This window comes from Perca fluviatilis, chromosome 6 (genome assembly GCF_010015445.1).
Source record: "Perca fluviatilis chromosome 6, GENO_Pfluv_1.0, whole genome shotgun sequence".
NCBI classification, from domain to species: Eukaryota; Metazoa; Chordata; class Actinopteri; order Perciformes; family Percidae; genus Perca; species Perca fluviatilis.
The window spans coordinates 40,913,702-40,937,071 of NC_053117.1; the positions used below are offsets into that span (position 1 = coordinate 40,913,702).

Genomic DNA, 23,370 nt, shown 5'->3' on the forward strand with positions numbered 1-23,370 from the left:
GAAAATCACTGGATGCTCTGGTGATGGGTTAGGGTATATATATATATATTATTAATAATAATAATAATAATAATAATAATAATAATGTGTTGTGTGCAGGTGGGCTCCCTGGAGCAGGCCATGCTGGATGCTCTGGTGATGGACCGAGTCAGTTTTGTGAAACTGCTGATCGACAACGGCATGACGATGAGCCGCTTCCTCACGGTGGAGCGCCTCGAGGAACTCTACAACACGGTTAATATGTCATACTGTCTGTCTGTCTGTCTGTCTCTAACTGTCTGTCTCTGTCTCTCTAACTGGCTGTCTGTCTCTCTCTGACTGTCTGCCTGTCTCTCTCTAACTGGCTGTCTGTCTCTCTCTGACTGTCTGCCTGTCTCTCTCTAACTGTCTGCCTGTCTCTGTCTCACTGTCTGTCTCTGTCTCTCTCTCTCTCTCTCTCTGTATGTCTGTCTGTCTGTCTGTCTCTAACTGTCTCTCTGTCTCTGTCTGTCTGTCTGTCTGTCTGTCTGTCTGTCTGTCTCTGTATGTCTGTCTGTCTGTCTGTCTCTAACTGTCTGTCTGTCTGTCTCTCTGTCTGTCTGTCTGTCTCTCTCTAACTGTCTGTCTGTCTGTCTGTCTCACTGTCTGTCTGTCTCTGTCTCTCTAACTGTCTGTCTTTCTCTAACTGTCTGTCTGTCTGTCTGTCTGTCTGTCTGTCTATCTGTCTCTCTCTCTCTAACTGTCTGTCATTTTGTCTCTCTCTAACTGGCTGTCTCTCTCTGACTGTCTGCCTGTCTCTCTCTAACTGTCTGCCTGTCTCTGTCTCACTGTCTGTCTGTCTCTCTCTAACTGTCTATCCATCCATTTTTTTATATCCCAACTGGTTGTAATCGTTACACATTTACATATATTTGTAACTGATTAATGACTCATCGTTACATCTTTATTCATGAACAGAAATAATAACACATTATTAAATATTTTTTTAAAGAAAGTACTTTCACCCTGCGGTACTACTTCACCCTGCAGTACTACTTCACCCTGCAGTACTTCTGTTAGTATTTGTACTGTTTCCCCTCGGCGGGCCCTTTCCCTCACCAACACAACAACCTCTTTTAAAGAACACATTCCCAAACGGTGGCTTTGATAGAAATCACACTAAAACACATTATTATTATTATTATTATTATTGGTCTAATCTCTGCCTTCTCCCTCTCTGGTGCATTCTGGGTATTTTTTCCCCAGTTGTTGTTTTCGGATGCTTTTAAGATAACAAGACTCTCTGTGTGTCGTTACTCCACTCACACTTGGCTTTCTCTTGTGTGTCTTATCGCCTGTTTATTAATTCATAACTCTGGGATAAGAAGCCAGCTAAGGGTCCCGCGGATGCTGCTGTTCATGCAAAATGCAACCGTGTTAAAAACAAACGAGGGGATCTGTTGTTGGCTCTGTTTAGTAGTTATATTCTCTGTTTACTTGTCTCCTCTCTCTGAATAATAAAAGCAGGGTTTCTCCTCCCGTTATAAGACTCAGGCGCAGCGTTTTGGGTAGAGGTGTGGATCTCCCGATTTGATTATGATTGTAAATGGACTGTTTTTATAATCGCGCTTTTCTAGTCTTAACGACTACTCAAAGCGCTTTAACATAGTACAGGAACCATTCACACACTGTGGCCGAGGCTTCCGTACAAGGTGCCACCTGCTCATCAGGTAAACATTCACACACATTTACACTCCGATGGCGCAGCATCGGGGGTAATTCGGGGTTCAGTGTCTTGCCCAAGGACACTTTGGCATGGAACTGCAGATTGTCTTATATTTTAGATTCCTCAAAGTAGCCACCCTTTGCTTTTTTATTAATAAGGGAAAAACTTCCACTAATTAACCCTGACAAAGCACACCTGTGAAGGTAAAACCATTTCAGGTGACTACCTCATGAAGCTCATTGAGAGAACACCAAGGGTTTGCAGAGTATTTGCTGTGTCTCCAGGTTATTTGCCCACTTTGGCTGTAAAATGAGGGCTTCTAACAAATAGAACGTAGCTGAAATTGATTGTAGGTATCAATAATGAAGGAATTTGACTGTAGTTTATTAAATGTAATCATCATTTCATAGACTTTCTCACAGTGATTGATGCAATACACTGTTGCACCCGTATTATCTTCCTTGCTGACCTCAAGTTACTTTGAAGATCTTTTTACAGCCACGATGTGTGATGTCACACCATAATATCAATAGAAAAAACGCCTTCTGTGCCTTAATGCTGTGGCATTGTGCCTTAAAGGCAGCAATAACCCCTATCATTTACACCTGTGTACACTATCTACAGGTTTCTTTCTGCAGTCCTTTTTTTTTGCATGGCTGCAGACTTATTTTCTCAATTATACGGTGTTTTATTAATGCCAATATTTATTAACATAATAACTTATAACTTGTAATAACTACCTTTTTGTAGTAAATTACGTATGTAATTTAATGAGGCCACATAGTTTTGCCAAATTGGAAACCAGCCATCGTCTCTTGGATGCCAGAGTTGACAGAATTTATATAAATATTTGAATTGGTGGTAATTATGATTTGGTGTTATTAAACTACATATTTCAGTAATTAAAGTGATCAGGAGCGGACGTTAATAATAATTTGGACTAATATAGTGCCTGTTCATGGTACCCAAAGTTTTTTTTTGTCTTGGTTTCTTTTTTGTTTTTTAGGGTTTTTTTTTTTTTTTTTCCCCACAATGCATTGCATTACGTTACGTTGGGAAGATGGGAAGACAGACCAAAGGACAGAGAGCAGCGTAGTGGTGCATCTGCTCTACAAGAGTCCTGGATCTTCACGTTCCTACCTACTGCACCTTTAAATTAATCCCCAACTATTTTGATTATCCATTAACCTTTGTGTTGTCTTCTTGCTGGCCATGTCTTCTCTGTTTTTTTATATTTTAGACCCATTTTTTTGACACTTTTTCTCAACATTTTGGTCCAATTTTTTGACACTTTTTCAATATTTTGGTCCAATTTTTTGACACTTTTTTTCAATATTTTGGTCCCATTTTTAGACACATTCAATATTTTGGTCCTGTTTTTTGACACTTTTTTCAATATTTTGGTCCAATTTTTTGACACTTTTTTCAATATTTTGGTCAATTTTTTTTGACACTTTTTTCAATATTTTGGTCCAATTTTTTGACACTTTTTTCAATATTTTGGTCCAATTTTTTGACACTTTTTTCAATATTTTGGTCCAATTTTTTTGACACTTTTTTCAATATTTTGGTCCAATTTTTTTGACACTTTTTTCAATATTTTGGTCCAATTTTTTTGACACTTTTTTCAATATTTTGGTCCTATTTTTTGACACTTTTTTCAACATTTTGGTCCAATTTTTTGACACTTTTTCCAATATTTTGGTCCAATTTGTTTTTACACTTTTTTCAATATTTTGGTCCCACAAAAGCCACAAAAATGTCTAAACAAAAACAACAAAAAATGAGGAAATAAGCTACCAAAATGTTTTTAAAAAAGTGACATGCAGTAACGAAAGCACGTCAATAATCTCTCCGTGTCTGGCCCTCGGTGGGATTCTCTTTTTCCACTGTGGCCCTCTGGGAAATTGAGTTTGACCCCCCTGATCTAGAACATGATCCACACATCCACATCCACGGTGAGAACAATCGTTAGAGTTGGGACCGTTCACTGAATCCATGTTTGTGTCCACAGCCGCAGGGCCAGACAGACTGCTTCCTGCACCAGCTGGTTGAAGATGCCAAACAGGTGCAAATATTTAACGAATATTAAAATATATACACACAGTAGTGTTTACTCAGACATTTATCTAAACTACAGTATATGTACATGTCCCTATTCGTGTGTGTGTGTGTGTGTGTGTGTGTCTGTATCTGCGTGTGTGTGTGTCTGTCTCTGTGTCTGTGTTTGTCTGTGTGTGTTTGTGTTTGTGTGTCTGTATCTGAGTGTGTGTGTGTGTGCGTGTGTGTTTGTGTCTGTCTCTCTGTGTGTGTGTGTGTCTGTATCTGCGTGTGTGTCTCTCTGTGTGTGTGTGTGTGTGTGTCTGTATCTGCGTGTGTGTCTCTGTGTGTGTGTGTGTGTCTGTCTCTGTGTTTGTGTGTCTGTCTCTGTGTCTGTATGTCTCTGTGTGTTTGTCTCTGTGTGTGTGTGTGTGTGTCTATGTGTGTGTCTGTCTCTCTGTGTGTGTGTGTGTGTGTGTGTGTGTGTCTGTCTCCGTGTGTCTGTGTGTGTGTGTGTGTGTGTGTGTCTGTCTCTGTGTTTGTGTGTCTGTCTCTGTGTCTGTATGTCTCTGTGTGTTTGTCTCTGTGTGTGTGGGTTTGTGTGTGTCTGTCTGTCTGTGTGTGTGTGTGTATGTGTGTGTCTGTCTCTGTGTGTGTCTGTCTCCGTGTGTCTGTGTGTGTGTGTGTGTGTGTGTGTGTGTGTCTGTCTCCGTGTGTGTGTGTGTGTGTGTGTGTGTGTGTGTGTGTGTGTGTGTGTGTGTGTGTGTGTGTGTGTAGACCTCTCTTCCCATAGGCTACCGTTTCTCTCTCATTGACATGGGTCAGGTGATAGAGTATCTGATTGGAGGAGCCTACCGCAGCACCTACACACGGAAACCCTTCCGAGCCGCCCACAGCCGCCTGCACGACAAAGTGAGCAACAGTTCATTCATTCAATATCTTGGTCCCATATTTTGACACGTTTTTCAATATTTTGGTCCAATTTTTTGACACTTTTTTTCAATGTTTTGGTCCCATTTTTTGACACCTATTTAAAAGAATATTTTGGTCCCATTTTTTGACACGTTTTTCCATATTTTGGTCAAATTTTTTGACACTTATTTAAAAGAATATTTTGGTCACTTATTTTGGTCCCATATTTGGACACGTTTTTCCATATTTTGGTCCCATATTTTGACACTTTTTTCTATATTTTGGTCCCATTTCTTGACATGTTTTTCAATGTTTTGGTCCAGTTTTTTGACACTTATTTAAAAAAATATTTTGGTCCCATATTTTGACACGTTTTTCCATATTTTGGTCCCATATTTTTACACTTTCTTCAATATTTTGGTCCCATTTCTTGACATGTTTTTCAATATTTTGGTCCCATTTTTTGACACTTATTTAAAAAAATATTTTGGTCCCATATTTGTACACTTTTTTCAATATTTTGGTACCATTTTTTTACACTTTTTTCAATATTTTGGTCACATTTCTTGACATGTTTTTCAATATTTTGGTCCCATATTTTAACACTTTTTTTCAATATTTTGGTCCCATTTCTTGACATGTTTGTCAATATTTTGGTCAAATTTTTTGACACTTATTTAAAAGAATATTTTGGTCACTTATTTTGGTCCCATATTTGGACACGTTTTTCCATATTTTGGTCCCATATTTTGACACTTTTTTCTATATTTTGGTCCCATTTCTTGACATGTTTTTCAATATTTTGGTCCAGTTTTTTGACACTTATTTAAAAAAATATTTTGGTCCCATATTTTGACATGTTTGTCAATATTTTGGTCAAATTTTTTGACACTTATTTAAAAGAATATTTTGGTCACTTATTTTGGTCCCATATTTTGACACGTTTTTCCATATTTTGGTCCCATATTTTTACACTTTCTTCAATATTTTGGTCCCATTTCTTGACATGTTTTTCAATATTTTGGTCCCATTTTTTGACACTTATTTAAAAAAATATTTTGGTCCCATATTTGTACACTTTTTTCAATATTTTGGTACCATTTTTTTACACTTTTTCAATATTTTGGTCACATTTCTTGACATGTTTTTTTTTGCCCAATTTTTGAAAAATATTTAATGATGATGATATTGGTTATTATTGGTGTTATTATTGTGGTGTGTGGTGCTGTGTGGTGTTGTGTTGGTGTGTGTGTGTTATTATGGTGTGTGGTTGTGTGGTGTTGTGTGGTGTTGTGTGTGGTTGTGTGGTGTTGTGTGGTGTTGTGTGTGGTTGTGTGGTGTGGTGTTGTGTGTGGTGTGTGATGTTGTGTGTGGTTGTGTGGTGTTGTGTGGTGTTGTGTGTGGTGCTGTGTGGTGTTGTGTGGTGTTGTGTGTGGTGTGTGTGGTTGTGTGGTGTTGTGTGGTGTTGTGTGTGGTTGTGTGGTGTGTGTGGTGCTGTGTGGTGTTGTGTGTGGTGTGTGTGTGTGTGGTTGTGTGGTGTTGTGTGTGTGTGGTGTGTGTGGTTGTGTGGTGTTGTGTGTGGTTGTGTGGTGTTGTGTGGTGTTGTGTGTGGTTGTGTGGTGTGTGTGGTGCTGTGTGGTGTTGTGTGTGGTGTGTGTGGTTGTGTGGTGCTGTGTGGTGTGGTGCTGTGTGTGGTTGTGTGTTGTGTGGTGTTGTGGGTTGTGTGGTGCTGTGTGGTGTGTGTGGTGCTGTGTGGTGTCTGCAGGAGGACAGACGAGACAGTTCCGTCTCCTTTTCTAAACGGAGACACGGATTGGTACCGGTGTCCTCGAGGAGCCGGAGTCTCCAGGATCTGCATTTCTTCAGGACGGCTCAGCCGTACAAACTCAAGGTTGGTGGGGGGGTCCTTCAGTATGGCTCGCATATGGTCACGGTGTAACCACCACGCTCGAATAGGGTCACGGTGTAACCACCACGCTCGAATAGGGTCACGGTGTAACCACCACGCTCGAATAGGGTCACGGTGTAACCACGACGCTCACATACACGACGCTCACATAGGGTCACGGTGTAACCACGACGCTCGCATAGTGTGACGGTGTAACCACAGTGCTCACATAGGGTCACGGTGTAACCACGACGCTCGCATAGTGTGACGGTGTAACCACAGTGCTCACATAGGGTCACGGTGTAACCACAACGCTCACATGAAGTCCGCGGTGTAACCCGCGACCCGCATAGGGTCACGGTTGTAACCACACGTTTTATACTGTCACGGTGTAACCCCGGCCTTCGCATAGGGTCACGGTGTAACCACGACCGCGAAGGTCACGGTGTAACCAGCGACCTCGCATAGGGTCACGGTGTAACCACGACACTCGCATAGGGTCACGGTGTAACCACGACCTCGCATAGGGTCACGGTGTAACCACGACGCTCACATAGGGTCACGGTGTAACCACAACGCTCACATAGGGTCACGGTGTAACCACGACCTCGCATAGGGTCACGGTGTAACCAGGCGCTACGCGATACTGTCACGGTGTAACCAGCGACGCTCGCATAGGGTCACGGTGTAACCACGACCTCGCATAGGGTCACGGTGTAACCACGACCTCGCATAGGGTCACGGTGTAACCACGACACTCACATAGGGTCATGTGTAACCACCACGCTCGCATAGGGTCACGGTGTAACCACAACGCTCACATAGGGTCACGGTGTAACCACGAAGCTCACATAGGATCACGGTGTAACCACGACGCTCACATAGGGTCACGGTGTAACCACGACACTCGCATAGGGTCACGGTGTAACCACAACGCTCACATAGGGTCACGGTGTAACCACGAAGCTCACATAGGGTCACGGTGTAACCACGACGCTCACATAGGGTCACGGTGTAACCACGACACTCGCATAGGGTCACAGTGTAACCACGACGCTCACATAGTGTCACGGTGTAACCACGACGCTCACATAGGGTCACGGTGTAACCACGACGCTCGAATAGGGTGACGGTGTAACCACGACGCTCACATAGGGTCACGGTGTAACCACGACGCTCACATAGGGTCACGGTGTAACCCACGACGGCTCACATAGGGTCACGGTGTAACCAACGACCTCGCAAGGGTCACGGTGTTACCACGCACTCACATAGGGTCCGGTGTAACCACAACACTCACATAGGGTCACGGTGTAACCACGGCCTTTCGCATTAGGTCACGGTGTAACCCGACGGCTCGCATAGGGTCACGGTGTAACCACGACGCTCGCATAGGCCACGGTGTAACCCACGGCCTTCGCATAGTGTCACGGTATAACCAGCGGCTTGCGCGGGTCCCGGTGTAACCACCACGCGCTTCGCATAGGGTCACGGTGTAACCACAAACGCTCGCTACTGTCCGCAGTGTAACCCGCGACACGCGCATAGGGTCAGCGGTGTAACCCACGACACTCACATAGGGTCACGGTGTAACCACGACACTCACATAGGGTCACGGTGTAACCACGACACTCACATAGGGTCACGGTGTAACCACGACGCTCACATAGGGTCACGGTGTAACCACGACGCTCACATAGGGTTACGGTGTTACCACGACGCTCGCATAGGGTCACGGTGTAACCACGACACTCGCATAGGGTCACGGTGTAACCACGACGCTCGCATAGGGTCACGGTGTAACCACGACGCTCGCATAGGGTCACGGTGTAACCACGACGCTCTCATAGGGTCACTGTGTAACCACGACGCTCACATAGGGTCACGGTGTAACCACGACGCTCGCATAGGGTCACGGTGTAACCACGACGCTCGCATAGTGTCACGGTGTAACCACGACGCTCGCATAGTGTCACGGTATAACCACGACGCTCGCATAGGGTCACGGTGTAACCACCACGCTCGCATAGGGTCACGGTGTAACCACAACGCTCGCATACTGTCACGGTGTAACCACGACACTCGCATAGGGTCACGGTGTAACCACGACACTCACATAGGGTCACGCTGTAACCACGACACTCACATAGGGTCACGGTGTAACCACGACACTCACATAGGGTCACGGTGTAACCACGACGCTCACATAGGGTCACGGTGTTACCACGACGCTCACATAGGGTCACGGTGTAACCACGACGCTCGCATAGGGTCACGGTGTAACCACGACGCTCACATAGGGTTACGGTGTTACCAACGACTTCGCATAGGGTCCGCGGTGTAACACGACACTTTCGCATGGGTCACGGTGTAACCACGAGCGTTCGCGTAAGTCCGCGGTGTAACCACGACGCTCTCATAGGGTCACTGTGTAACCACGACGCTCACATAGGGTCACGGTGTAACCACGACGCTCGCATAGGGTCACGGTGTAACCACGACGCTCGCATAGGGTCACGGTGTAACCACGACGCTCGCATAGTGTCACGGTGTAACCACGACGCTCACACAGGGTCACGGTGTAACCACAACGCTCGCATAGGGTCACGGTGTAACCACAACGCTCGCATAGGGTCACGGTGTAATCGGCTGGTCTAACTCAATGAAAAATCGGAAATCGGAGTCGGCCTAGAAAGTTTAAATCGGTGCATCTCTAATCTTCAGGATCAGGATGTGTCTCCGGGGAGCAGTCGGGACGCCACGGCGAGCTCCGGCCTTGGCGGCGTGCCGCTCCTGGTTCCCTTTAACTTCAACGACCTGTTCGTGTGGGCCGTGCTGCACCAGCGCCAGCAGATGGCGCTGTTCCTGTGGCAGCACGGCGAGGAAGCCCTGGCGCGCGCTACGGTGGCCTGCAAGCTCTACCGCTCCATGGCCTTCGAGGCGCGGCAGAGCAGCATGGACGACAACATCTCAGACCGGTTCAGGACCTATTCTCTGTGAGTTCATTCATGTTATGTCTGTGTGTGTGTGTGTGTGTCTGTCTGTGTGTGTGTCTCTGTCTGTATGTGTCTGTGTGTGTGTGTGTGTGTCTCTGTCTGTCTGTGTGTGTGTCTCTGTCTGTATGTGTCTGTGTGTGTGTGTGTGTGTGTGTGTGTCTCTGTCTGTCTGTGTGTGTCTGTGTGTGTCTGTGTGTTTATGTTTTTGTGTTTTTGTGCATGTGCGTCTGTGTGTGTGTGTGTCTGCATGTCTGTGTGTGTGTGTCTCTGTGTCTTTGTGTGTGTGTGTGTGTGTCTCTGTGTGTGTCTGTCTGTGTATGTGTGTATGTGTGTGTGTCTCTGTGTATATGTGTCTCTGTGTGTGTCTCTGTGTGTGTCTCTGTGTGTGTCTCTGTGTGTGTCTGTGTGTGTGTGTGTCTTTGTGTGTGTGTCTTTGTGTGTGTCTCTGTGTCTGTGTGCCTGTGTGTGTCTGTGTGTTTATGTTTTTGTGTTTTTGTGCATGTGCGTCTGTGTGTGTGTGTGTGTCTGCATGTCTGTGTGTGTGTCTCTGTGTCTTTGTGTGTGTGTCTGTGTATGTGTCTGCATGTTTGGCAGTGTGTGTGTGTGTGTCTCTGTGTGTGTGTGTGTGTGTCTTTGTGTGTGTCTTTGTGTGTGTGTGTGTCTGTGTGTTTGTGTGTGTGTCTTTGTGCGTGTGCGTCTGTGTGTGTGTGTCTGTGTATGTGTGCATCTGCGTGTTCGTGTGTGTGCTTGCACTCCACGCGCTACGCTGGTCACCGTAGTGACGGCGCCGTTGATTACAGGAAGGTGTTTACGTAGGTGGAGCGGTCAATGCAGCAGGCTGGGAGGAAGTGGACATGGATCTGGTGAGCAGTAGGCTGGGAGGAAGTGGACATGGATCTGGTGAGCAGTAGGCTGTGAGGAAGTGGACATGGATCTGGTGAGCAGTAGGCTGTGAGGAAGTGGACATGGATCTGGTGAGCAGTAGGCTGTGAGGAAGTGGACATGGATCTGGTGAGCAGTAGGCTGTGAGGAAGTGGACATGGATCTGGTGAGCAGTAGGCTGTGAGGAAGTGGACATGGATCTGGTGAGCAGTAGGCTGTGAGGAAGTGGACATGGATCTGGTGAGCAGTAGGCTGTGAGGAAGTGGACATGGATCTGGTGAGCAGTAGGCTGTGAGGAAGTGGACATGGATCTGGTGAGCAGTAGGCTGTGAGGAAGTGGACATGGATCTGGTGAGCAGTAGGCTGGGAGAAAGTGGACATGGATCTGGTGAGCAGTAGGCTGTGAGGAAGTGGACATGGATCTGGTGAGCAGTAGACTGTGAGGAAGTGGACATGGATCTGGTGAGCAGTAGGCTGTGAGGAAGTGGACATGGATCTGGTGAGCAGTAAAAGTTGTTGTTTGGCAGTACTTTCAGTCAAAAGAAGGCCATTCAAGTCCAGCTACATGTTCAATCTGTTCAATGCTGATTGGTCTGGTGGTGGCGAGGACCCTAAACTATATACAACATGGCCGCTGTTACAACATCTGGTCTGAAACATCTGAAAGAATACGAGTTGTGCACGAAGGAATCTCCAGACAGCAGCCAGAATGCAGCAACTTCAGGTACGGCAAAGGAAGGACAGTCCCTGTTTACTTCATTCATGTGTTTACTGGGTTCATGGACTGAGGATGGGAGGAGGAGTCAGCACAATCTCAACCTGAGGATTCAGGATTCAGCCCAACCCTGAAAATCTGGACTCAGTGCATCTGTACTTTAAAGTAGATTGTCTTCGGGGCTAAATGACATGGTATCAGACTGGTGCATAAACTCCAGAACTCCACTCTGCTACCACACGTTCGGCAGAATTGGAGGCTTTTCAGAAGCTGGTATCGGTATCGGAACATCTCTAAATCTCTAATTCTTCTGGATTTAATGCACAAGTTTTGAAAAAAAAAAATGGAAAAGTTATGGAATTTGAAAAATGCAAATTCCAGGCCCTGGAAAGGTTTTGGAAACATAAAAAGACCCGGAAAGTTTTGGGAAAGTCATGGAATTGTTTTTAACACCACATAATAATATGTGATTAATAAATGTATTTTCACATCGTCTTAACCTCAGCGTTGTATTCGGGGAGCGATATGAAGAATCCATCTATGAACCACAGACATCATCATTCATGTTCTAGTTAAACCTCTGAGGGGAAACTTTAACACTGATTAGTATTCTTATTGGAGAATGTCGACTGACATGGAAATTTGCCGAAAAGTCATTAAAAAGTATCGGTTAAAATGCGTATGAACCCTGGTTTGTGTCTGTGTGTGTCTGTGTGTGTGTGTGTGTGTCTGTGTTTGTGTGTGTGTGTGTGTGTGTGTGTGTGTCTGTGTGCGTGTGCGTCTGTGTGTGTGTGTATGTGTCTGTCTGTGTGTCTTTGTGCGTCTGTGTGTGTGTGTGTGTGTGTATGTGTGTGTGTCTCTGTGTCTTTGTGCATCTGTGTGTGTGTCTCTGTGTATGTGTGTGTGGGTATGTGTGCGTGTGTGTGTGCGTGTGTGTGTGTCTCTCTCTGTGTGTGTGTGTGTGTGTATCTGTGTGTTTGTGTGTGTGTCTCTTCGTGTGTGTGTGTGTGTGTGTGTGTCTGTGTTTGTGTGTGTGTCTGTGTGTGTGTGTCTTTGTGCGTGTGCGTCTGTGTGTGTCTCTGTGTGTGTCTGCGTGTGCGTCTGTGTGTGTGTCTCTGTGTCTTTGTGCGTCTGTGCGTGTGCGTATGTGTGCGTCTGTGTGTGTGTCTCTGTGTCTTTGTGCGTCTGTGCGTGTGCGTATGTGTGCGTCTGTGTGTGTCTCTGTGTCTTTGTGCGTCTGTGTGTGTGTGTGTGTGTGTGTGTGTGTGTGTGTGTGTGCGTGTGGATTTAAAGCAGTTGTTTCCATGACACCCTGTTTGACTCCGTGTCTCAGGGAGTTTGGCCAGCTGGCGGTGGACGTCTTGGACCGAGCGTTTCGGCAGAACGAGCAGATGGCGATGAAGCTGCTGACGTCAGAGATGGAGGCGTGGAGCCGCTTCACGTGTCTGCAGATGGCCGTTTCCTCCAGTCACCGACCGTTCGTCTCGCACTCCTGCACGCAGACGCTGCTCACAGATCTCTGGACCGGCTCGCTCAACATGAGGAAAAACTCCTTCCTCAAGGTAAAGTAGAACCAAGAAAAACTCCTTCCTCAAGGTAAAGTAGAGCCAACGAAAATCCTTCCTCAAGGTAAAGTAGAGACGACGAAAAACTCCTTCCTCAACATAAAGTAGAGCCGAGAAAATCCTTCCTCAGGGTAAAGTAGAGCCGAGAAAAATCCTTCCTCAAGGTAAAGTAGAGCCAACGAAAATCCTTCCTCAAAGTAAAGTAGAGCCGAGAAAAAATCCTTCCTCAAGGTAAAGTAGAGCCGAGAAAAACTCCTTCCTCAATGTAAAGTAGAGCCGAGAAGAAATCCTTCCTCAAGGTAAAGTAGAGCCAACGAAAATCCTTCCTCAAGGGTAGAGAGCAGATGAAAACTCCCCTCCAGGGTAAAGTAGAGCCGAGAAAAATCCTTCCTCAAGGGTAAAGTAGAGCCAACGAAAATCCTTCCTCCAAGGTAAGAGTAGAGCCGGGAAAATCCTTCCTCAAGGTAAAGTAGAGCCGAGGAAAATCCTTCCTCAAGGTAAAGTAGAGCAGATGAAAACTCCTTCCTCAAGGTAAAGTAGAGCCCAGAAAAAATCCTTCCTCAAGGTAAAGTAGAGCCAACGAAAATCCTTCCTCAAGGTAAAGTAGAGCCGAGAAAAAATCCTTCCTCAAGGTAAAGTAGAGCCGAGAAAAATCCTTCCTCAAGGTAAAGTAGAGCCAACGAAAATCCTTCCTCAAGGTAAAGTAGAGCCGAGAAAAAATCCTTCCTCAAGGTAAAGTACAGCCGAGAAAAACTCCTTCCTCAATGTAAAGTAGAGCCGAGAAAAATCCTTCCTCAAGGTAAAGTAGAGCCAACGAAAATCCTTCCTCAAGGTAGAGTAGAGCAGATGAAAAACTCCTTCCTCAAGGTAAAGTAGAGCCGAGAAAAAATCCTTCCTCAAGGTAAAGTAGAGCCAACGAAAATCCTTCCTCAAGGTAAAGTAGAGCCGAGGAAAATCCTTCCTCAAGGTAAAGTAGAGCCGAGGAAAATCCTTCCTCAAGGTAAAGTAGAGCAGATGAAAAACTCCTTCCTCAAGGTAAAGTAGAGCCCAGAAAAAATCCTTCCTCAAGGTAAAGTAGAGCCAACGAAAATCCTTCCTCAAGGTAAAGTAGAGCCGAGAAAAATCCTTCCTCACGGTAAAGTAGAGCCAAGAAAAATCCTTCCTCACGGTAAAGTAGACCCGAGGAAAATCCTTCCTCACGGTAAAGTAGAGCCGAGGAAAATCCTTCCTCAAGGTAAAGTACAGCCGAGAAAAACTCCTTCCTCAAGGTAAAGTAGAGCCTACATGACACACATTGATAGTTATGCCAGCCTACATGACACCCATTGATAGTTATACCAGCCTACATGACACCCATTGATAGTTATACCAGCCTACAGACACCCATTGATAGTTATACCAGCCTACATGACACCCATTGATAGTTATACCAGCCTACATGACACCCATTGATAGTTATACCAGCCTACATGACACCCATTGATAGTTATACCAGCCTACATGACACCCATTGATAGTTATACCAGCCTACAGGACACACTTTGATAGTTATACCAGCCTACATGACACCCATTGATAGTTATACCAGCCTACATGACACCCTTTGATAGTTATACCAGCCTACATGACACACATTGATAGTTATACCAGCCTACATGACACACATTGATAGTTATACCAGCCTACAGGACACACTTTGATAGTTATACCAGCCTACATGACACCCATTGATAGTTATACCAGCCTACGATCACACATTGATAGTTATACCAGCCTACATGACACCCATTGATAGTTATACCAGCCTACGATCACACATTGATAGTTATACCAGCCGACATGACACACTTTGATAGTTATACCAGCCTACAGACACCTTGATAGTTATACCAGCCTACATGACACACTTTGATAGTTATACCAGCCTACATGACACACATTGATAGTTATACCAGCCGATGACACACTTTGATAGTTACCACCTACATGACACACTTTGATAGTTATACCAGCTACACAACACCCATTGATAGTTATACCAGCCCTACGATCACACATTGATAGTTATACCAGCCTACATGACACCCATTGATAGTTATACCAGCCTACGATCACACATTGATAGTTATACCAGCCGACATGACACACTTTGATAGTTATACCAGCCTACAGGACACACTTTGATAGTTATACCAGCCTACATGACACACATTGATAGTTATACCAGCCGACAAGACACACTTTGATAGTTATACCAGCCTACATGACACACATTGATAGTTATACCAGCCGACATGACACCCATTGATAGTTATACCAGCCTACAGGACACACTTTGATAGGTATACCAGCCTACATGACACCCATTGATAGTTATACCAGCCTACATGACAACCATTGATAGTTATACCAGCCTACATGACAACCATTGATAGTTATACCAGCCTACGATCACACTTTGATAGTTATACCAGCCTACAGGACACACTTTGATAGTTATACCAGCCTACATGACACCCATTGATAGTTATACCAGTCTACAGGACACACTTTGATAGTTATACCAGCCTACATGACACACATTGATAGTTATACCAGCCTACATGACACACTTTGATAGTTATACCAGCCTACATGACACCCATTGATAGTTATACCAGCCGACAACACACTTTTGATAGTTATACCAGCCTACACTTATAGTTATACCACTACATGACACACTTTGATAGTTATACCAGCCTACATGACACCCATTGATAGTTATACCAGCCTACATAACTTTGCCTGATAGTTATACCAGCCTACATGACACCCTATAGTTATACCAGCCTACATGACACCCATTGATAGTTATACCAGCCTACAGGACACACTTTGATAGTTATACCAGCCTACATGACACCCATTGATAGTTATACCAGCCTACATGACACACATTGATAGTTATACCAGCCTACGATCACACTTTGATAGTTATACCAGCCTACAGGACACACTTTGATAGTTATACCAGCCTACATGACACCCATTGATAGTTATACCAGTCTACAGGACACACTTTGATAGTTATACCAGCCTACATGACACACATTGATAGTTATACCAGCCTACATGACACACATTGATAGTTATACCAGCCTACATGACACCCATTGATAGTTATACCAGCCGACATGACACGTTTTGATAGTTATACCAGCCTACATGACACACTTTGATAGTTATACCAGCCTACATGACACACTTTGATAGTTATACCAGCCTACATGACACCCATTGATAGTTATACCAGCCTACATGACACACTTTGATAGTTATACCAGCCTACATGACACCCATTGATAGTTATACCAGCCTACAGGACACACTTTGATAGTTATACCAAGCCTACAGGACACACTTTGATAGTTATACCAGCCTACAGGACACACTCTGATAGTTATACCATCCTACATACACACATTGATAGTTATACCAGCCTACATGACACCATGATAGTTATACCACTACACAAACTTTGATAGTTATACCAGCTACGTACACACTTTGATAGTTATACAGTCATGACCACTTTGATAGTTATACCAGCCTACATGACACACATTGATAGTTATACCAGCCTACAGACACATATATTATACCAGCACATACACCTATAGTTATACCAGCTACAACACCTTGATAGTTATACCAGCTACATGACACACTTTGATAGTTATACCAGCCTACATGACACATTGATAGTACCCTAATGCCATTGATATACTTGTTTTTACATTTATACACCCTTGTGTTCTCCTTGTTGCTACTCACTTTTAGTTATACCGTACCACTTATATACCTTAGTTATACCCTCATTTTCCCCCACTTTTATTTACCTCTTGTTTACCTAATGACACACATTGATATTATACAGTACATGACACACTGATAGTTATACCCCTACTGACACATTTGATAGTTATACAGTACATGACACACTTTGATAGTTTACCAGCTACATGACACCCATTGATAGTTATACCAGCCTACATGCACACATTGATACCACATCCATTTTTTACATCAATTGATAGATACCAGCTAAGCACCCATTGTAGTTATACCAGCTACTTAGTATACCAGCACTTAGTTATACCCTACATCTTAGTTATACCAATACATGCACACTGATAGTTATACGTACATCCACATTGTAGTTTACGCTCGCCTGTGTATACCACATGACACATGATGTTTTACTCCTTTAGTACACTCCTGTTACTAACACATTGATAGTTATACAGCTACATGACACACTGATAGTTATACCAGCCTACAGGACACACATTGATAGTTATACCAGCCTACATGACACACTTTGATAGTTATACCAGCCTACAGGACACACTTTGATAGTTATACCAGCCTACATGACACACTTTGATAGTTATACCAGCCTACAGGACACACTTTGATAGTTATACCAGCCTACATGACACACTTTGATAGTTATACCAGCCTACATGACACACTGATAGTTATACCAGCCTACAGGACACACATTGATAGTTATACCAGCCTACATGACACACATTGATAGTTATACCAGCCTACAGGACACACTTTGATAGTTATACCAGCCTACATGACACACTTTGATAGTTATACCAGCCTACATGACACACTTTGATAGTTATACCAGCCTACATGACACCCATTGATAGTTATACCAGCCTACATGACACCCATTTTGTTGTCTATGGTTCTTTCAGATCATTCTGAGCCTGCTTCTGCCCCCTGCCATCCTGCTGCTGGAGTTTAAAAGTAAAGCGGAAATGTGCCATGTGCCGCAGTCCCATGAGGCCATGCTGTTCGGTCTCGAGTCTGTGAAGTCACCGCCCGTCCTCGATGGAACCAATCACGTGGTAAACTGCCGGCCAGTACACTTACCTAGCGCCGTTTTCCAATCCTTGTAGCCTTAAAGGAACATGCCGACTTATTGGGAGTTTAGCTTATTCACAGTAACCCCCAGAGTTAGACTAGTCCATACATACCCTTCTCACAGTAACCCCCAGAGTTAGACTAGTCCATACATACCCTTCTCACAGTAACCCCCAGAGTTAGACTAGTCCATACATACCCTTCTCACAGTAACCCCAGAGTTAGACTAGTCCATACATACCCTTCTCACAGTAACCCCCAGAGTTAGACTAGTCCATACATACCCTTCTCACAGTAACCCCCAGAGTTAGACTAGTCCATACAGACCCTTCTCACAGTAACCCCCAGAGTTAGACTAGTCCATACATACCCTTCTCACAGTAACCCCCAGAGTTAGACTAGTCCATACAGACCCTTCTCACTGTAACCCCCAGAGTTAGACTAGTCCATACATACCCTTCTCACTGTAACCCCCAGAGTTAGACTAGTCCATACAGACCCTTCTCACAGTAACCCCCATAGTTAGACTAGTCCATACAGACCCTTCTCACAGTAACCCCCAGAGTTAGACTAGTCCATACATACCCTTCTCACTGTAACCCCCAGAGTTAGACTAGTCCATACATACCCTTCTCACTGTAACCCCCAGAGTTAGACTAGTCCATACATACCCTTCTCACTGTAACCCCCAGAGTTAGACTAGTCCATACAGACCCTTCTCACAGTAACCCCCTATGTGTCTATCTGTGTGTGTGTATGTCTATCTGTGTGTGTGTGTGTGTGTGTGTGTGTATGTGTGTGAGTCTGTCTATCTGTGTGTGTGAGTCTGTCTATCTGTGTGTGTGTGTGTGTGTGTGTGTGTGTCTATCTGTGTGTGTGTGTGTGTGTGTGTGTGTGTGTGTGTGTGTCTGTCTATGTGTGTGTGTGTGTGTGTGTCTGTCTGTCTGTGTGTGTGTGTGTGTGTGTGTGTGTGTGTGTGTGTGTGTGTGTGTGTGTGTGTCTATCTATCTGTGGGGTCCCGACAGCTTTGTGGGGCCAAAATGCTGGACCCCCCCAAGTTTAAAGGGCTGTTGGAGGGTTAAGGCTTGGTTTTAGGATTAGGGTTAGAATTAGGTGATGGTTAGGGTAAGGGGCTAGGGATGCATTATGTCAATGACCTGTGTGTGTGTGTGTGTGTGTGTGTGTGTGTGTGTGTGTGTGTGTGTGTGTGTGTGTGTGCGTGTGTGTGTGTTTGAACGGGCTTTAACCCTTGTTTCCCACAGGGCAGGCAGGATGCGGAGCGAGGCCGTGACGAATGTTTTGGCCCCGTGTCTGAGACCGTGTCGTCTTTCAGCGTGCGGTATCTGTCGTGGATCACCCGTCTCTACGAGTTCTACACAGCTCCCGTTGTCAAGTTCTGGTTTCACACAGTAGGTGCTCTGCATGTTGGGAAAAACATTTCTCTTTCTGGAAACACATAGGGTATTATCAACTTAAATAAGTAGTTTTGGGGCCCTGTCTTGCACCCAGCACGGCGCCAAGCCCGACCCAAGAGTCTTTGCTAGTTTAAGACCGACCCAGGTGTCAATTTCCCGTCCAGCGCCCATCTGTGGCCCCATGGTCTTACAGGGAGGTGTGTTCAGGTGCATTCTGGGCATGCTGGTCTTACAGGGAGGTGTGTTCAGGTGCATTCTGGGCATGCTGGTCTTACAGGGAGGTGTGTTCAGGTGCATTCTGGGCATGCTGGTCTTACAGGGAAGGTGTGTTCAGGTGCATTCTGGGGTGCTGGTCTTACAGGGAGGTGTGTTCAGGTGCATTCTGGGCGTGCTGGTCTACGACAGGAGGTGTGTTCAGGTGCATTCTGGGCGTGCTGGTCTTACAGGGAGGTGTGTTCAGGTGCATTCTGGGCATGCTGGTCTTACAGGGAGGTGTTCGGTGCATTCTGGGCATGCTGTTTAAGGGAGGTGTGTTCAGGTACATTCTGGGGGTGTTGCTATCTTGAGGCAGCGGGACGTGATCGCACCATTGACCAACAAAAACTGGTCTAAAGTCAAGAGCGTTAGTAAAATGCTCCTAGGCTGCATTACACAGCGCGCATGATAGTTACACACACAGGGACACACACTATGCTTGTTTACACACACAGGGACACACAGCAGCACACACACACACAGCAGCACACACACACACACACACACACACAAAACACACACCGCAGCACACACACATGCAGAAGATTACTAATAAAAATATTAGGGTGCAAATCCTCCATCATAACAGCAATGCTCCAAGGTCCAAACGCGCCTGGCTTTTAAAGGGAATGGGAGCTGCTCTCTGATTGGTTGATTGCATGTTACGCCCAAAACACACCTCTGATTAATGAAGACACTAAGGACAACCCTTTAGGACCAGGCGCCCGACACACAGACCCTTTTTTACCACCGTCAAACTAGCAAAAGTGGATTTGGACACGCCCTAAACACACCTGCACCAGGCGCTGCACACCGTGCGCTTACATCGTTAAAATAGGGCCCGAAGTGCATGTGTGTGTTTTTCTATTATCTCCATCGTATCTCGGCCTGATTCTTCTTCCACTGTCTCTGTCTCCCCTCTAGATGTCGTACCTGGCCTTCCTGATGTTGTTCTCCTACGTGGTTCTGGTGAAGATGGGGGATCGGCCCAGTGTTGAGGAGTGGGTCGTCATAGCCTACATCCTGTCCACTGCCGTGGAGAAAACCAGAGAGGTATGTTCTTCATTTCTCTTCTCCTTGGGGTTATTTAACTACCGTATTGGCCCCATTAAAAGCATGTGTCGAGCGTGCAACTTTTTATTTTTCTGGGTCAAAATTAGCTTCTTTTTTTTTTCAACTTTGTGATCGTCTTTTTCGACATTTCTGTCGCTTTTCCCCGAAGTTTTTTTGTCACTTCTTATCAATGCTTTTGTCACAGGTTTCCTGCGCTTTAGTTTTTTTCGCCATGTTTTTGAAGATATTTCCAACATTTTTGTCACTCTTTTCAATGTTCTTTTCTAAAAAAAAATTAATCTCCAAATGCTATAACATTGAATAAAACACCCAAATTCAATGAAAGTATTGAGCTGATCTTTTAATTTACCTATAAAGAGTAATGGTTGTATGGAACCATCCACGTTATTTGACAATTTGGTTGAAAGAAACCCAAATTTCTGATATAGAAATGTTTTGAATATGAACAGGAGGGTCAAAAGCATGTGTTTTGTCCCTGGAAAATTGGATTGGAAAAATGGAAATTGGGGTCATCTTAAATTCGGCGTCTACACTTAGAAATGTCAATATTCCATTTTAAAAGTTAATATACACTTGCTTCTACCAAGTAATGCTTGTGATTGGCTGTCTAACGTTACACGTTGCAGAGACACGCTCTATATGTCTGGCACTTATGTAGAATTAACAATACATTTTATTTAAATAACTGAAGAATATCTAACTGGTGCATTATGTCATTTGTGCAATACGTAGGCTATTGGGGTTGTGAAATATGTTAGTTGTGCAGTATGTTAGTTGTGCAATATGTAGGCTATTTGAGTTGTGCATTGTGTCATCTGTGCAATATGTAGGCTATTGGGGTTGTGCAATATGTTAGTTGTGCAGTATGTTAGTTGTGCAATATGTAGGCTATTTGAGTTGTGCAATATGTTAGTTGTGCAATATTTTAGTTGTGCAATACATAGGCTATTTGGGTTGTGCATTGTGAAATTTGTGCATTACGTAGGCTGTTGGGGTTGTGCAATATGTTAGTTGTGCAATATGTTAGTTGTGCAATATGTAGGCTATTTGGCTTTGCATTATGTCATCTGTGCAATACGTAGGCTATTGGGGTTGTGCATTATGTCATTTGTGCAAGGGCTGTGCTCCACTTACTGCGGATAATGTAGCCGACAGGGTTGTTCCATTAAAAACTGCCACTGAAAGGAATTAATGTGCTTACTATAGACCTGTCTAATGTATATGAGAGTATTACTATATAGGGACCTGTCTAATGTATGTGAGAGCATTACTATATAGGGACCTGTCTAATGTATGTGAGAGCATTACTATATAGGGACCTGTCTAATGTATGTGAGAGCATTACTATATAGGGACCTGTCTAATGTATGTGAGAGCATTACTATATAGGGACCTGTCTAATGTATGTGAGAGCATTACTATATAGGGACCTGTCTAATGTATGTGAGAGCATTACTATATAGGGACCTGTCTAATGTATGTGAGAGTATTACTATATAGGGACCTGTCTAATGTATGTGAGAGCATTACTATATAGGGACCTGTCTAATGTATGTGAGAGCATTACTATATAGGGACCTGTCTAATGTATGTGAGAGTATTACTATATAGGGACCTGTCTAATGTATGTGAGAGCATTACTATATAGGGACCTGTCTAATGTATGTGAGAGTATTACTATATAGGGACCTGTCTAATGTATGTGAGAGTATTACTATATAGGGACCTGTCTAATGTATATGAGAGCATTACTATATAGGGACCTGTCTAATGTATATGAGAGCATTACTATATAGGGACCTGTCTAATGTATGGAGAGCATTACTATATAGGGACCTGTCTAATGTATGTGAGAGTATTACTATATAGGGACCTGTCTAATGTATGTGAGAGTATTACTATATAGGGACCTGTCTAATGTATGTGAGGTATTACTATATAGGGACCTGTCTAATGTATGTGAGAGCATTACTATATAGGGACCTGTCTAATGTATATGTAGAGCATTACTATATAGGGACCTGTCTAATGTATATGAGAGCATTACTATATAGGGACCTGTCTAATGTATATGAGAGCATTACTATATAGGGACCTGTCTAATGTATGCACAAGAGTATTACTATATAGGGACCTGTCTAATGTATAGAGAGCATTACTATATAGGGACCTGACTAATGTATATGAGAGCATTACTATATAGGGACCTGTCTAATGTATATGAGGAGCATTACTATATAGGGACCTGTCTAATGTATACGAGAGTATTACTATATAGGGACCTGTCTAATGTATATGAGAGCATTACTATATAGGGACCTGTCTAATGTATATAGAGAGCATTACTATATAGGGACCTGTCTAATGTATATGAGAGCATTACTATATAGGGACCTGTCTAATGTATATGAGAGCATTACTATATAGGGACCTGTCTAATGTATATGAGAGATTACTATATAGGGACCTGTCTAATGTATACGAGAGCATTACTATATAGGGACCTGTCTAATGTATATGAGAGCATTACTATATAGGGACCTGTCTAATGTATGTGAGAGCATTACTATATAGGGACCTGTCTAATGTATATGAGAGCATTACTATATAGGGACCTGTCTAATGTATATGAGAGCATTACTATATAGGGACCTGTCTAATGTATATGAGAGCATTACTATATAGGGACCTGTCTAATGTATATGAGAGCATTACTATATAGGGACCTGTCTAATGTATATGAGAGCATTACTATATAGGGACCTGTCTAATGTATATGAGAGCATTACTATATATGGACCTGTCTAATGTATATGAGAACATTACTATATAGGGACCTGTCTAATGTATATGAGAGTATTACTATATAGGGACCTGTCTAATGTATATGAGAGCATTACTATATAGGGACCTGTCTAATGTATATGAGAACATTACTATATAGGGACCTGTCTAATGTATATGAGAGTATTACTATATAGGGACCTGTCTAATGTATATGAGAGTATTACTATATAC

At 43.9% G+C, this 23,370-nt stretch overlaps 1 protein-coding gene across 1 annotated transcript in view; it reads left to right on the forward strand.

The window, feature by feature from the left end:
• Window positions 1-23,370, forward strand: part of trpm6 (transient receptor potential cation channel, subfamily M, member 6) — a gene marked incomplete at its 3' end in the record, with an annotated part of 55,081 nt that overhangs the window by 21,973 nt on the left and 9,738 nt on the right. The window contains 9 exon segments of the mRNA XM_039802428.1: window positions 100-234; window positions 3,699-3,752; window positions 4,502-4,636; window positions 6,402-6,527; window positions 9,249-9,520; window positions 12,451-12,679; window positions 17,440-17,592; window positions 18,871-19,017; window positions 20,203-20,331. Coding sequence (XP_039658362.1) covers window positions 100-234; window positions 3,699-3,752; window positions 4,502-4,636; window positions 6,402-6,527; window positions 9,249-9,520; window positions 12,451-12,679; window positions 17,440-17,592; window positions 18,871-19,017; window positions 20,203-20,331 — 1,380 coding nt within the window.